This window comes from Pollicipes pollicipes, unplaced genomic scaffold (genome assembly GCF_011947565.3).
Source record: "Pollicipes pollicipes isolate AB1234 unplaced genomic scaffold, Ppol_2.1 Scaffold_4881;HRSCAF=5763_pilon_pilon_pilon, whole genome shotgun sequence".
Lineage (NCBI taxonomy): Eukaryota > Metazoa > Arthropoda > Thecostraca > Pollicipedomorpha > Pollicipedidae > Pollicipes > Pollicipes pollicipes.
Window position 1 is genome coordinate 8,812,924 of NW_023596576.1, and position 16,079 is coordinate 8,829,002.

Consider the following 16,079-nt stretch of genomic DNA (forward strand, 5'->3'; position numbering starts at 1 on the left):
AGACCTCCTTACGCAAGCGCCTGGAACCTAGATACCTATTCGAAGCAAAAGGCCGCTGGCGCTCATTAAAGGTCATTTTAACTTTTAGAAGGTCTTAGTGGCCAAAATCCCACGAGATTATTTTGACTTTCGCATCAAGCGTCAAGGATCACGTTTAGGTTGGATTGAACGAGCGTCAAGGATTACGCTAGGCGGTATGTTCTTAAAAACACAATACTGACCTGAGTGATTTTGGGTAGTGACCTACTCTGATTTTGAGGAAGTCCATGAACGAAAGGTTTGCGCGGCTACAACGCGACGGTCGTAAATTGTTCTGTAAAAAGTTTCAGGGGGACGAAATTGCCCCGCCCGGCCCCTTCCCCCTCCCCCCCCCCCCCCCCCACTACCCCGGTCGCGTGTTAAACGAAAGCAGAATAAACCTCAAAGTAAGGGGTCTACTATTTAAGGCAACTTATTACGTTTCGAAGGTAAATTACTGGGTATCGTAAGGTTTAGGAGGAGATAAACATGAGCGACGCTGTAATTATAAGTATTCGCTGTTGCCGTGGTGCAAACTGGGAATAGCAGGACATGGCTTCAGTGGGAGCCAAATGACCGGCCCTCAACGTGCGTGCCGGCAGAAGAAATCCTCTGCTGCCGTGTTAAAAGAGGTTTATGCTAGCAATCCTCTCCACCCTTGCACTTGGGTGAAACGCAACGAACCGAGAATAGCAGTAGCCTCCTGGCGACTCGGCGAAACAAGGACGTGACTTGGTCTTTTTCAGCCCATCCACATCCGTCCGAGAGAAACCATACGTCGCCGGTGGACCTGCTTAACCAAGCGCGGCTGCTGCTGATTGTATTATTGCGAACCTTGGCGAAATCCAGCGAGTGGCTTTTCTAACGCCTCGTAAGTACATGTCATATAGATAAACACAGCACACGCAACATACGCAAATGGGGCGCAACGCCAGCGATACACATACGATGTTACTGCAGGGGGTCCAGTGACACCAAGCGAGCCCCCTGTGCAGACGAGCAGTGCTACATCCACGAGCTTCCTGAGCGCAGCTTACCTGAGCGTTGGACAGAGTTCGACGCAGGCCCCGTCAGCTCAAATGCGCTCTCCGTTACAGACAATGGCGGAAGCCTCAGCACACGACAGCGCTACTGGTGCTGCTGAACATCGGCAGCGCGCATAACTCCAAGGCAAGGTTTGCCGCCTCAGGGTTGTCGGCGCCGAATGCGTCGATGCGTTGCGCCAAATGCGCTTGGAATGGATGGGTCTATTGCGGGAGTTTGAAGCCGTTTTTGGCATCCATCACCAGGGTACGGGCATGCAAGGAAGAACGGAAGGGAATCATGACTCAGCCAGGAAAACGGGAGTTGTCACTGGTGTAGTGCCGTCATGCCGTGCGTCATGGCACATGACCTGGCATGGGCGTTCAAACCGTTATACCCTTTTCAAGGCCCCGAAGTTATCGCTGACTCGCGGCATGGTGCCCATGTTCAGCCCCTAGCCGGGGCGGCATGGTGAGGAGCTGCAGCGCCCGCGAATTCGCCTCGTGTTCATCCTCCATCGCACGAAGTATTCGCGCGAACATCACATGACAACCAGGGGTGCATGTTGTCTATGATATAACAGCTCACTAGCTTCTATCACCGCGATGGTGAGTGGGACCTGAGACTCGCCGGCTGGAGGTCCGGGGGTCACCGGCTGGGGGCCCGGGGAGCTAGACCTGGACTCACCGAATAGAGGTCAGGGGTTCTCCGGCTGAAGATCTGGGGCTCATCGGCTGGAGGGCAGGGGCTCACCGGCTAGAGATCTGGGGCTCACCGGCCAGAGATCTGGGGCTCACCGGCTAGAGATCTGGGGCTCACCGGCCAGAGATCTGGGGCTCACCGGCTAGAGATCTGGGGCTCACCGGCTAGAGATCTGGGGCTCACCGGCTAGAGATCTGGGGCTCACCGGCTAGAGATCTGGGGCTCACAGGCTAGAGATTCGGGGCTCGCCGGCTAGAGATCTGGGGCTCACCGGCTAGAGATCTGGGGCTCACCGGCCAGAGATCTGGGGCTCACCGGCTAGAGATCTGGGGCTCACCGGCTAGAGATCTGGGGTTCACCGGCTAGAGATCTGGGGCTCACCGGCTAGAGATCTGGGGCTTACCGGCTAGAGATTCGGGGCTCGCCGGCTAGAGACCCGGGTTTCGCCAGCTAGATATCTGGAACCCTCAAACTGGAGACCCAGACGCAGCCGGCTGAAGACGGGAAACTAGCCCGCGAGTGAATTGTGCGCACCTTCTGGGCGAAGGGCACACACAAGGAGGTGCAATATAATACGCAACATAGATCGTAGTGTTTTACATGTGGACATCGCATGACATATAGGTACCCTGGACCTTTTGTTTATTTACGTTGGATTTCAACAAGCGTGTGTTTAAGAGATACATGTACAGCTACGGTCCAATGAGCGAGGTGTTCACTCCTCTTGCTTGTTGAGTTGAGAGCAGGTGATCCTTTCAGCCCACGCTGCCCGCAGACAGGGTGTGACTGCAGCGAGTTCGTCGGAACTGTTTGGACGGGTTGTCAGACGACCTTCACGTGCTAACTCATACGGTAGAAAACTGCAAGCGGGGCGACTTATTTCCTGGTTAGCAGGAAATAAGCCGCGACGTCGAAGTTACGTGATTTCTTGGCATGTTGGATTTATAAAATCGATGGCATATCACGCAGAGGCGGGCCCTGAAAGCCCGTGGCACACCACAAATACTTGGCTGCAAATGCCAGCGAATATGACAGGTAGTGGCGTAAAATGGCATTTTCGAATGAATAAGATGTTGCATATCATTTCTATTTTCAAGCCGGTACGCAGGAGTCCATCCGGAGACCTGTTTCTTTAAAAAAGGCTGCATTTTCCTGCGTACGGACTGTTAAAATTCCGAAATTTTTTTAACCATATGAAAGCCATTCCAGTTGTATGACTTAAAAACAGGACAGCGACACACAAACAATGGCTTGGTTAGTGCCTGGTTTACGTGGCGTGGTTTACGTACGTTGCGTTTGTACAGCCCGCCTGCTCTAATTGCGTGCCAAAGTTACCAATCGAACTATCTCAAGCGTATCAAGATACTTGAACTTAACATGCCATGTTACCTCCATATGCCGCATGCCAAGGTCGAAAAATACGCCGAATGGTTTATATTATGTACAGATTTGATGAATAATGCACCGGTCAGTGGGCGAGCACGGTAGTCTGTTGACCACACGTGACGTCACTCTAGCCCGACGAGGGAACCGAGACGTCTGAAGCGAAGCTGATGGCAACAGTGTTTTCTGAGGTCATCTCAGAGGGCTACAGGCTACAGTGACCTCGTGGAGGTGATTTTTACTGCTGTTGCCCACGGATCGACAAATTATTCATTTCTTATCTAGATCCGGGTTTATAATGCAACTCTGAAGATGTTTTCCGATGGAGTCTTCCACATAACGTTTGGTTAACGCCAACGTCGGATTAGTTAGCAACGAACAACAGGGCTTAATAAACAAGACGATTCGATAGTAACATGATCTAGAGAGCAGCTGTGCGGAAATGAGCGGTAAGATGCTGCCTGATCATAGACTAGTGATGTAATGGGCAACCTTCTTTCTTGAGTTGTGCTGTCATTGGTTTATTGAGTGCCGGCATTTTTTTTTACCAATGTTCGGTACATACTGAGAGAGGGGCTGCATTAGGAAGTCACGAAACATGGCGTGAAATTATGGTATGAAATTAACCAATTTTCTTGCCTGAGATGATCGTAAGTCAGTGGGGGTAGTCAGCTAGCTGACGGCATGGTGGCACAACCGCTTCTATACGAGCTGTGGGAAAAACTCGCGCCGACAACACTTTTTGCATGCGAAACGAGTGGTTCAAGACAGCACGTGAAACATACGCAATGCTAATCCATTGAGGGAATGCACTCGAATCTGTTTTCGTTCATGCTGTCTCGGGCCAGGTGTCTATCTAAGTGTTCATTTCAGGCAGCTGTTCACGAATGGTCAGTGCCTCAACGATATCGCGGTTAGCTATATCTCTGCGCCGACAGAGTATGGTCACTTTCGGCTGATGCGCGGCTCACGCGGATGGGACTGCCTCTGGGGCGTGTGGTCGCCGAGAGCCGTCTGCTTGGTCCGGTCGGTGGCGTCCCCGTAACGCTCGTCGGATCGGTGCCTGACGCAGCGCCTGGTCTCACCGGTGTGAGCTTATGAGCAGCGCGTGTGCACTACAGAGGCAGATCCAGAGGGCGGGTGGGGGGGGGGGGGGGCACGGGGTCATGGCCCTCCTTAGGCCCCGAACGGGCACTTCGGCTCCAAGGGGACCATGGCCGGCCGAACTGACGCAATTTTTTACACAGAACGCAGCAGTGTTGGGCGTCTTTGGGCCTCCAGGCGACCAACAACAGTTGTAAGCGAAAGTAAAGAGCCCACGAGCAGACGAAAATTATTCCTTACGGATCGAGAGGGTGGTAATTGCGAAGGTCTTAAGACTACTTACGCTGTCCATAGGCCCTACGCTGTTTCCGGGGACCCTATACGTCAATATGCGTGGTCAACCTGATTGTTGAGGGCTCTTCTACGTTGCCCTTGATTTCTTTGCATTCACTCGGAGGGCGCTGCGCTGTTGCTGGGGTCCTGCCTGCTAGCGTGCTAGGACACTCTTTTTCAATCAGGGACCTCCAACGGATTCTTTCCATTCATCCAAAACACTCTATACGCTAGTCAGGGACCCTATATGTTGACATGCCGGGGTATTCTTGTTTGCTCAGGGACCGTTCACGCTGGTCATGGTTAATCTTCTGGCACACTCACAATATGCTCATGGGCCATCCATACATATTGGTTTAGGGCTCTTCCAATTTTCTGTCACTCTCTTAGGGGCCTACGCTCTTGTCTGGGGCAATTTGTCAACCTGCTTGGGCTCACTCGGCTGTTTGGGGACATCCAAATTGGGTCTTGAGCATTTCTTACCTAGATGGAGGGCCCTTTGCACTTGTCGGGGCCCCTATCTGTTAACCTGTTCGGGTGCACTGAATTCTTCGGAGGCCCTGCACATTGGGTTTCGGTATTTTAATGTGCGGTCCTACACTCCTGTCGGGGCCATCTGATGGCCTGCTTGTGTGCACTCGATCTTTCGAGGGCCCTCCTTACTGGGTTTTGGGTGTTCTTTTTTATTTGAATGGAGGGCCCCACGCTCTTGTCGGGGCCCCATTTAATAACCTGCTCGGGCACACTCGATCGTTCGGGGGCCCTGGTCGATGGGTCTTGGGTACTTTCTATCTGAATGAAGGGCCCTTCTTCACTCTTGTCGGGGGCCCTATCTGTTAACCGGCTCGGGCACACTCGGTCGTTCGGGAGCCCTGTACATTACGTCTTGAGTGCTTCCTATTTGAATGGAGGGCCCTACGCCCTTGTCTGGGGTCCTCTCTGTTAACCTGCTCTGGTCCATTCGATCGTTTAAAGGATTGTGTCGTCGATATGTGTTATTTGAATGGAGGGCTCTATGCTCTTGTCAGGGCCCCTTTTGATAACATGTTCGGGCACACTCAATTGTTCGGGGACCCTCTACATTGTGTTTTGAGTACTTCCTATTTGAATGGAGGGTCCCACGCTCTTGTCAGGGGCCCTATCTGTTAACTTGGTTCGGTACACTCGATCGTTTGGGCCCTCTTTGTTGTGTCGTGGGTATTTATTATTTGAGTGGAGCGTCCTACGGTCCTGTCCCCCCCCCCCCCACAATCTGTTTCTTGCTCTGGCACACTCGATTATTCCTGGGCTCTCCATGTTGTGTATTGGGTGCTTCTTATTTAAATGGATGACCCTGTATTATTATTGGGGCACTATCTATCAAACTGCTCGGGCCAATGGCGGATCCAGAAGAGGGAGGACGCCAAACTGTGCTCGCCCTTGCGACCCTTGGGGACCCATAGACTAAACGGGCGCATGACCAGGCGATGGGGCGCAGCTTTCAAAAACAAAACGATACAATTGACGTCTTTGGGCCTCCAGACGACCAATAACAGTCACAAGTGAAAGTGAAGCCGACAGATAAATGAGCAGACAAAGCCATTTTGTTGTACAGAGGCGTTACGCTGTTTTCGGTGCCCTATATGTCTACTTGCCAGATCAATCCGATCACTAGGAAGACTTCCATGTTGCCTTTGATCTCTGCATTTTCTCGTAGGACCCCACGTTGCTGTTGGGGCACTATCTGCTCACATGCCTGGGCATTCTTGATCGATCAGGGGCCCTCCACGGATTCTTCCCATTTGCCCGAAAGGCTCCATACGCTTTTGTTGGGGCCTCATATGCTGGGCGGACTCATTTACTCAGGGCCCTTCATATTGGTCTTGGAATCTTTCCACTTCCTTGGAGGGCCTTATGCTGTTGATGGGGCCAATATAAGACGGGGCACTGGCCACTCGATGCTCAGGGGCCCTCTTCATTGATCTCTGGCACTTTCCTCCTGATCTCGTTTACGGAGGACCCTTCACTCCCATCGTAGCCCTTTCCGTTAACCTACCCGGGCGCTCTTGATCGCGCGGGACATTCATTCATGCACACTGGTCTTCGGTGCGCACCCGCACACTGGCCCCTTTGCTCAAAGGGCCCTTTTGCTCTGGCTGGCGCCCTATGTCAGCCCGTCGGGGCACTTCAGATCGTTCAGGGGCCTATCACGATGGTCTTGTGCTTTTCTCGCCTGCTTTGAGGACCCATGCTTGCTAACAGATGCCTCCTTGTCGGGCCTGCCGGCACCCATGATCGCCCAGGCTTAGTCGCTGTTGGTCTTGGTGCCTTGGCCTTAGAGCAGCAGCCGGAAATGCACCGATGAATGTTTAGGCGCGGTTGTCGAACATAATTTCACGTGCCGCCGACGTCGTATGCGATATTTTTGTTGGTTATTGAATTTGTTACACCTAGTATACTTGTGCATCACATTCCTATACATTGTATGCAATCCATTTTAATGCTAGGATATTTTGTACTCCATTATAACAAATGAAGCAAACACTCTGCATTAGTCATCAGCTATCAGCTGATCACATCGACCAGCCCGCTTGCTCTAAATATGTTTTGAAATTAAGTTCGTGCTTGATTTTAATGGTATTTAGCAGCCAACCTTAGCTTGTTCGCTATTTTTCGACAACCTTAGCCCTAAAATGACAGGATTCACAATGATCTGAAGAAAACGAATAAGTTCCAAGGCTGTGCACGCGCAGCCCGCCTGGTTTTCTGGGGATGCGCACAGCAAGACGGGTTTCCGTATAAAGATAACACACTAATAATATAAATATTTGCATGGCATGGGCATGGGTGAAACCACCGCAGTGTTGGGAGCATTCCCCCCATATATTTACGTGATAGGTTTTAACCCGTCCCCATTTTTGGCGTAGAATGCACGTGCCTCCCGTTTTCCCAATCGAAATGTAATTTTCAGGTCAGATTGCCCCTCAGATTCCGGACTGACCCCTCTGATCTTGATCCCTCTGTCTCATCTCAGATACGCAGCAACACCCATGGGTTCGTCTACGGCGAAGTGGGCGGAGCAGACGGGCTAAGTCCGGTCGCTTTTCCGGACATCAAATTCAGTCCAGATGCTCTTTACTGGCCAGACGGCAAATACAATTAGATAAATGGCCCCATTTCCGACAATTCCGGATGCGCACCTAAATGTGCGCGGGAAAGTCACGATGACGGATCCGCAAGAGCCCTTTGCATGCGAGTTCCTCTTCTAGATCAGCTGGAATGCGCCTGGTCATTAAAAACACATTCCAGTGACTCGCCATCTTGTCGAGCGGGTACAGCAATATGTGTGAGAACATTTCGCATGACTACTGGAGATACGGCAGAATCGTGGTGCTGACGCTGCCGGATACGACACTGAAGCGCCAGCCGCCATTTCGCTTCAACGACGGCATGTCCCGAGTGGCTTCACCGAGGGAGGCCTACCGTACCCGTGTTAACACGCGTCTGGGCGGGGGGGGGTGGGGGGGGCGGTTGAGTACTCTTTGCTCCGGTGGGTGGTCAGTTTGACACACAGAGATCTCGAACACTAAGAGCTAAGGAACCAAATTCACAGGATGGTTTGGCGGGTAATGTCATCCGATGGGTAGCTTTATCATCGGCACCAATGGCATGCCGATGTCATGTTCTGGTCGGGCGCGGGGTCCGCCCAAGGCGTCCAGCCACCTCTCGCAAGATTCGTTTTGCATTGTCTCCCTCCAGGCGTCTTTGGCCATCCGATAATTGTGCTTTATTGCTTTGATTTCCCCGCCATTGTAGCCTGAATTGCTCATTTCCACAGCGCCTTTCGGCTCTATCATTGAAAATCCGTTAAATTGCATTGCTCAGGCGAGACGAGCCGAGCGAGCGCGAGGCAATCAAACATCACTTAGCGTACGGGGAAACGCGGCCCGCATACGAAAAGAAGTCAGATGAATGAATCCGTCCGCACAGTACCACTCAGTCGAAAACGAATGGCTTCCGGCGCAGACAAAATGGCGAACAATATGCTCGCTGTCGCTGAATATTTGAATGATCTTTTTTCCCTGCCATCCTACTCAGGTCTGAAGCACAGTCTACAGTGATTGACTGGTCCATGAATTGAAAAGGAGCCTCGCTCTGTTTGACTGAGTTCCCATAGTAGTGAGCTCGCGACTGACGCCTGAGTGCCCAGGTTTGAAAAAGGCTCAAGAATTGTGTGATCATGCCCTGGAGGCGATAGGCCCATGTAACACCTCCACGGAGTACAGAGCTCCACCTCCGAGGTGAGTTATTTGTGACAAACTTCAGCTAGTGCTGATCCGTTCACGTCGCTGTGAAACAAAACGACCAAGTGAGAACCAAATCATGCCTGATTTAGCGGTGTTAGAAGTCCTTGTTCAGCAGCACTCCATCACGTAACATCTCATCACATTAAGGCCCCGGGCTCCCATCGCAGTCCGTCTCGCCAACCACCAACGGATCAACAGTGCACGGCTCACGCCGCAACAGAAACATACCACCGAACAAGCGCCAGAACGTAACAGCAATCCGTCTACTGTAACAGCTCAGCCTGCCACTCTGTAACAGCACGGGACCAGCCAGGCAGCCAAGGCACCCGAACACTCTGACCTCCACGTGACAGTGAAGTCCTGACATCGCCCAACAGCACCCGTGGTGACGCTGGCTTTTAAGCACAGCCACTGCCGTGTCAAACAGATTCAACAACACCAGTTAAACTGCGTTGTTCTCGCAGCACCATCCCGGCATTCGATTCCGCTCTCGGCGTCCTTTACTAGCCACTAGCGCACCACGCGAAGACCGGACCGGACCGGATCGCCGTCATCTAACTGAGCCGCCGCCCCCGGCGCGAGGACGGCGGCGTTCATCACACGGTCGTCTCCCACTGGGCCCAGTAGGAGGCCGTCTGCATCTCGGCCAGCCGCGAGACGGTCCGGTCGAACGCGAACAGCTCCTCCTCGCCGGTGAAGATGCTGGCCACCTCCAGCTGCGGCCGTCGGAACGGGGTCAGAGCGTGCGCCGCGCCCGACTACCCGGACCGCACGCGAAGACAGTGAACGGACGCTGCCACCAAGGGCCAGACGCTGTCACGGACACGGACACACGCAACATGACATGGTCATCATCCATTGCGTGATGCGAGGGCAGTCCCCCATACCCCATACATCAGGCGCATCTGAATTCTATTTCTAGCACTGTCTGCCACCTCCCATGGGGCACACTGGGCAGACGCGTCTAAATGACTGCAAAGATCTACGTGCTGTATATATGCAACACAGCCGTGCTTCCTCCTCTCCCTGACGAGTTACTCACCGACTCATTTCCCAGCGCCAGGTCGTCCATGAGAGCACGCTTGTCGTCGCTGACGTCGGTGTCCTTGGCGGCGGAAAACAGGCTGGAGAGCGGCGCCTCGGCCGTGATCACCACCCGCACCTGGAGCAGCGGCATCGACGGTCACCGGCGAGGAGGGGATCACAGCAACAAGACCGCGGGTGACAACCTCGGTCACCGGCGAGAAGGGGATCACTGTCGGACACACGTGTGCGGACCGCGGATGACACCGACGGTCACCGGCGAGGAGGGGATCACTGTCGGACACACGGGTGCCCGCGGATGACAACCGACTGGTCACCGGCGAGGAGGGGATCACTGTCGGACACACGTGTGCGGACCGCGGATGACACCGACGGTCACCGGCGAGGAGGGGATCACTGTCGGACACACGTGTGCGGACCGCGGATGACACCGACGGTCACCGGCGAGGAGGGGATCACTGTCGGACACACGTGTGCGGACCGCGGATGACACCGACGGTCACCGGCGAGGAGGGGATCACTGTCGGACACACGTGTGCGGACCGCGGGTGACACCGACGGTCACCGGCGAGGAGGGGATCACTGTCGGACACACGTGTGCGGACCGCGGGTGACACCGACGGTCACCGACGAGGAGGGGATCCTCGCCGGTCCCAAGTGCGGGCGTAGGGGGTGGAGAGACAACTGCGAGGATCACGCGTGGGGACGGAGCGATATTTTCACCGGTCACACGTGAGAGGGACGTCGCGCCTGGTCCGATACGGGGGAGCGTACAGAGCTGTACGGCGCGTGGCTGACTGCTCACCCGGTGGTCGTACAACGTGTCGATGAGTGTGATGAAGCGGCGCGCCTGAGCCCGCCTCTTGGCGCTCAGCTGGGGCACGTCGCGTATGATGACCGTGTGGAAGAACTGCGCCATCGTCAGGTAGTCGGCGGCGCCCAGCGGCTGTCGGCACGCCGGCGTCAGGTCAGGTCAGGCCACGGCCCGGTCGTCAGCAGCACAGCCGCGCCCGTCTGACAGAGACCGCAGGCCCGACCGAGGGCGACTCACCGGCGGCTGCCCCACAGACGACGTGAGTGCTTCGCGGGACAGGCGACGCCGCGGTGAAGCAGCCATCCTCCGAGAGAGGAGTGACCCGGGGCCTCTCGCGGCGGTGAAGCAGCGATCCCTCGAGAGAGGAGTGACCCGGGGCCTCTCGCAGCGGTGAAGCAGCGATCCCTCGAGAGAGGGTGAGAGAGGGGGGGGGGGGACCTCTCCTGGTACGGCGCCTGTCCGGCGCGGCGGCAGCTCCAGCTCACTGGGGACTGACCCGGTCGCAGAGCTCGGCGAAGGTGCAGTCGGCCACCTGCCCGCACGTGCGCTCAAACTGCACGTTGCGGCCGCGCACGTTCAGCACGCGCGGCCGCACCACGTCCGTCTCCTGGGCGCAGAGCACCTTGAAGAGCCGCTTCACTCCCGCCTCGGCGTCACCATCCTGCGTCCTGTCAAAGGAGCCTGGTTGGCTTAAGTCATTCTGGCGCTTAACGAGTGGGCTTATCGGCGACATGCATAGTTTGTGATGGTTTGTCTGGCACTCAAGAGCATAGCACTGTCGACTCGGAAAGCACGCCCATGCATCGCGCCGAAGCCGGCTGCACAGCGGAGCAGAACGAGGTCAGCAGGAATTTGCATGCGCTGGGGCGACCATGATTTCCGACGGGAGCCAACGGCAACAAAGTCGCTGTTTTGCAGTAGAGAAACCCATGCGCATTTTCTCATACCAAAGGCAACTGCTCCTGAAGTACAAATGACACTATCACATTTCGAGAGAGCCTAACAATTTCCAGCTACCTTGCGACATTTGCGAAGTGTATATCCAGTTATTGATACGCAGCGGAGCATTCGAAAGTCCGATTGTCCGATGTCTGAATTCATTATAAGTGACGGTGCGTGGCACTCAAGACACACCAATCATCTCACAATTTCTGCAACCCCAAACCTATGTCCAGCCGGACTCACAGAAAGTAGGTTTTCTGTTCGCTGGTCTGGCCCTTAAGCCGGTAGTCGATACCCGAGTCGAGACACTGGACGTGGCAGCGCGCCTTCAGCACAGGAATGAAGGGCACGAAGTTGGCACGCTGCAGTCCGTTCTTGTACAGGTCATCCGGCGGGCGATTGCTGGTGGCTATCATGATGACGCCGTTGTTGAAGAGCTCGGTGAAGAGCCGCTTCAAGATCATGGCGTCGGCGATGTCAGTCACCTGGGACAGCAGATTACAACCCACATCAAGGATGCTGCTTCCTTCGTAGCCAAGAGTCCGGGTAAACACCATACGAAGATGCGGCAGGTAGATAGAAAAACATCCGTAAAGTTGGCTCTGTTGAAAAATAGCAGAGGGCCCTGTGTGCATGGCGGTAACACCCACTACATCTCGGGAATGTGCGCCCGTCTGCTCCCGTGCCGTGCCAGCCACAGGCTTACCTGGAACTCGTCGAAGCAGATGAGCCAGACCTCCTCGGCGATGGACTCGGCCACCGGCCGGATGGGGTCGAACGGACGTGGCCGCGTGTCGCCGTGCTGGCGCGCCACACGCGCCTTCGCCTCGTGAATTCGTCGGTGCACGTCCAACATGAAGGCGTTGAAGTGGACGCGGCGCTTCTGCGGCGTGGCGCAGCAGTCGTGGAACAGGTCCATCAGCATGGTCTTGCCGGTGCCGACGGTGCCCCAGAGGTAGAGGCCGCGCGGGCTGCGCGCGGCCGGCGCGCCGAGCGACAGCAGGCGCGAGAGGAGGCCGCGGCGCGGCGGCGCGTAACCGTCCAGGCTGTGGAAGATGCTCTCCAGCCGCTCGACCACTGCCTCCTGGTACGGGTCGGCGTACAGCGAGCCGTCGGCCAGCCGGCGCCGGTACACGGCCATCGGGCCGGCCGCCGACGATGAGCAGTGGCGCACGGTCGCCGACGGCCGGAGCGGCGGTGAGAGGGCGACAGCACGCCACGCCGCCTGCAGCCGCACCATCGCCTGACCGACAGCGGATGGGCTGTGTGAGCCGGTGTGTTGGAATGTCTCCTTTCCTTTTGTTATATATATATATATGTATATATATATATATATATATATATATATATATATATATATATGTTAGCCTGCATCTATGCATATAACTTCATTATCCCTCCTCATATAATAGTGTACATGAAGCCATATGCATTTTGAACACTACAAAAATACAAAATATTACCCACAATGCTAAAGGGTGAGAGCCCTCACTTATTGTCCTAAATATGGACCAGGCACAACAAACAAAATGTGTTGGCTTTCAGCATGAAGTGATGCTGAAGAATAGAGGATATAAGCATGCTGCACTGTTTTTAAGCTTCGCGAACCAGCACAACATTTTCATTTATAACTGTAACATGAATGTGGCTGCCCATTTCAACCTCATCTGGGCTCTATTTAAGTAGGTCATATTTTATCTAGTGTCACAGCTGTGAGATTTCACATAGAGGCATCATTGGGAGTGGGCCAAAGGCTTTTGTCACTTCCACCCACCTGGGGTTTCGTGTTAAGCACCACTATGGAAAAACTGTTCTTTGTTGGTAGAAATCATACCAAACATTTTGGAACACCAAGTTCATGTATGGAAAAAAATTAAATGATGAATTTCATAAGGGCACTGAATATTGCAATTTACCTTGTGCCTCAGCCAACTCAGCATAGCTTTAACACTAGGTCTATAGTATGGATGCTGCCTTGGCTGAAACATTCTGATTAACTACCAGTACCAGCAAACATTTTGGTATCCTAACAAAGGATATTTATGGCCCACACAAGTAACCTCATCTCAAAGAATGAACAGGTCATACACCACAACCAAATATCCAGGCCACAAAACATCCCTTCACTGTATCATTCAGCCTTTTTATGCCAAACTAAAATAAGATGGAAGTGCTGTAATCTTTCAAATTATTTAGTGTGGTGTTTTAGGAGCAACCCTGCCCGAAATTACCATCACATCATATTCCTTGAAACATAGGCTCCCTGTGAAATGATATTGATGAAATTATGTACCATACTCTTACCACTCGAATGGACTGTGTGCATGCACTGGAATTTTTACAGAAATGTTGTAGCTATGCCCTACACGTACAGCATAACGAGCATTTCCAGCATCACGGCATACATCAAGAGCAGGGAACGCCCACGTGAAAATGAGATCCAGACCATGCCATATTATTATAAGATACACAAAATTGCACCACTTACTCATTTTCAGTGCAGATTTTGAGTCGTGTTCCTCACCATGGTATAACACTGCGTACGACCATGACCAAAGGTAACTTTCTTACCCTATATCCGCGCAGCCCCCTTGTGCAACCAGTCCCAAAGCACGACAGGGCCAATCTCCCTGTTTCACCAATGGACCTGCATGGAAGTGTCTCATGTGCGCCAGAACTGTAAATAAAAGGCACAACTTTTTTTGTTATCTCATTGAATTCATGACGTTTTGTTCATAATATCTCTGAGATCTTATTTGAATGTGTTTTAAGCATTTCTTACCATATTTTCGCTGCTGTGAACAACTGAACAACGTGCTCTAAACGACACAATGAGGGTGTCACTTTTCGATTTTTTTGGCCAGGTGGCAGCAGCAGGTGGTAGCTATGTAGCTTGATAGATGGCGTGGGTGACCGCCGGCGCCAGTCTTATGCCGGGGTGGGTGGTGTAGTATATTCGTCCAGCGGTTCAGCTCATCTCGGTCAGATAGGGGCGTGTGGCGATGCGGCGGTCTGTATTGGACCGAGTCCAGAGGCGTACTGCCCCTGCTATCCCAGGCAGGCACGACATTACATTCAGTTCGGGTGAACGACCACCCATAAGTCAGCTTGCACTTTGCAAGCACACGTACCTATCACACGTCCCGTACAGTCCGCCACGGGGCGTCGATCGGCGCCCGCGGTGGTAGGTCGCATTCCACCGTGCGGCCGAGGTCGCGCCTCGACACGGCAGGGACGGCATGCTGTGCCGGCGGGCCGGCTGGGCGTGCTCACAACAGGTGGGCTTGGAGTTTGTGTACCCGTCCGCACCAATGTCTTCTGCAGAGAGGGCGTTTAGAGGGCAGAAGCTGTCCTGAAAAAGCTTCGCGGAAAAGGCTGCATGTAGAGTTTAGACGTCAGCTTGAACTTCAACTAAACTGGGGCTCCCTTGCATTGTTTAGTTTGGCCCTACCCCAACCCTATTTCAAAATATTGCGTCCGCTCCTGGATCCACCCTCACGAACAACTGGAAGCTTGTCCTGGCTGTCATATAGCTAAAATTTTCGTCACGTGTTTGGGGGGGAGGGGCTAGATGCATAATCCTGCTCCACTCATCGCTCGGCGTGGTGGTCGGTGGAGCGCAGCGGTCGGCTGAACAACGGGCACTATAGTAAGGGCTACATGCGCTCTCGGTAAGACAGCGAGTGACTCACCTTTGATTCCGTCTTCCTCACCGGCCTCGTCGGTGATGCGTACCAGCCGACCCGCGTGCGCGCGCACAGCGCGTCGCCCAGTGAAGAAGTTTTGTAAAATAGGTTTGGGGAAGGGCTAAATGCTAAAAATTGCTAACCCTACAGCATCAAAATGCGTACCAGCCGGGGTTCCCTTCTGCTTTCTGCTCAATGTTGGCGGCTTAAGCCCCTAACGAAAAAAAACTTCCTCCGGTCAGCCAACTCTGCCTAGCTATGCATTCGACAGACAAAGATGGGTTTACAAGACAGGTTTTTCAGCCAAATCCACCGCGTGCAGATGCTGGGAAGGAAAGAGCACAGTATTGCTTTACGGCAAGATGAAAAAGAGGACCATTTTCGCGGAGAAAGAGAGCGACGATTATCACGCTTATCTTATCTATGTTAAGATAGAAAAACCAGATTCTGTTCAGAACAAGGCGCGTCACGTGTGCAGCACGACCCGGGAACATTCGGAAGTTGGGACGAACGACCGATCACGATCAGTCACAGTTCGCTCGGGACACGGCACGCAGTGTGCGGCACGGTAGGGGCGAGAACGAGGCGCGGGCCCTAGCACAGGTTGGGGAGTAATGCCCACTTTCACTGCCCGAGCAAGCCGTCGTGTTGAAGCGCCGGGTCTCGAATTGGGGTTGCGGCCTTTACCCAAACGTTGTGGGGTAGGGGTCAGGTTGTATGTTCTGCAGCAAAGGGCACGGTGGGCTGGCGAGTGCCATCGGTACGTGGCGTCTGCACCTTGTCCAGAGTAGAGCCGATATCGTC

At 53.8% G+C, this 16,079-nt stretch overlaps 1 protein-coding gene across 1 annotated transcript; it reads right to left on the bottom strand.

The window, feature by feature from the left end:
• Positions 1-8,852: 8,852 nt before the first annotated feature.
• LOC119100922 (putative ATPase N2B) lies at positions 8,853-12,767 on the bottom strand. Its single transcript, XM_037224124.1, has 6 exons — positions 12,296-12,767; positions 11,833-12,074; positions 11,144-11,315; positions 10,639-10,779; positions 9,832-9,951; positions 8,853-9,505 (listed from the first exon to the last, which is right to left on the bottom strand). The coding sequence occupies exons 1-6, from the start codon at positions 12,728-12,730 to the stop codon at positions 9,386-9,388; spliced, it is 1,230 nt and encodes a 409-aa protein (XP_037080019.1). The 5' UTR covers positions 12,731-12,767; the 3' UTR covers positions 8,853-9,385.
• Between the last annotated feature and the right edge of the window lie 3,312 nt (positions 12,768-16,079).

Coding starts and splice junctions, on each gene's coding strand:
- LOC119100922 (XM_037224124.1), bottom strand. CDS start 12,730: ATGGCCGTGTACCGGCGCCGGCTGGCCGACGGCTCGCTGTACGCCGAC. Junction 10,780..11,143: donor TCGCCGAGCTCTGCGACCGG/GTCAGTCCCCAG, acceptor GCGTGCCGACAG/CCGCTGGGCGCCGCCGACTA. Junction 9,952..10,638: donor ACACGTTGTACGACCACCGG/GTGAGCAGTCAG, acceptor CCGCTGCTCCAG/GTGCGGGTGGTGATCACGGC.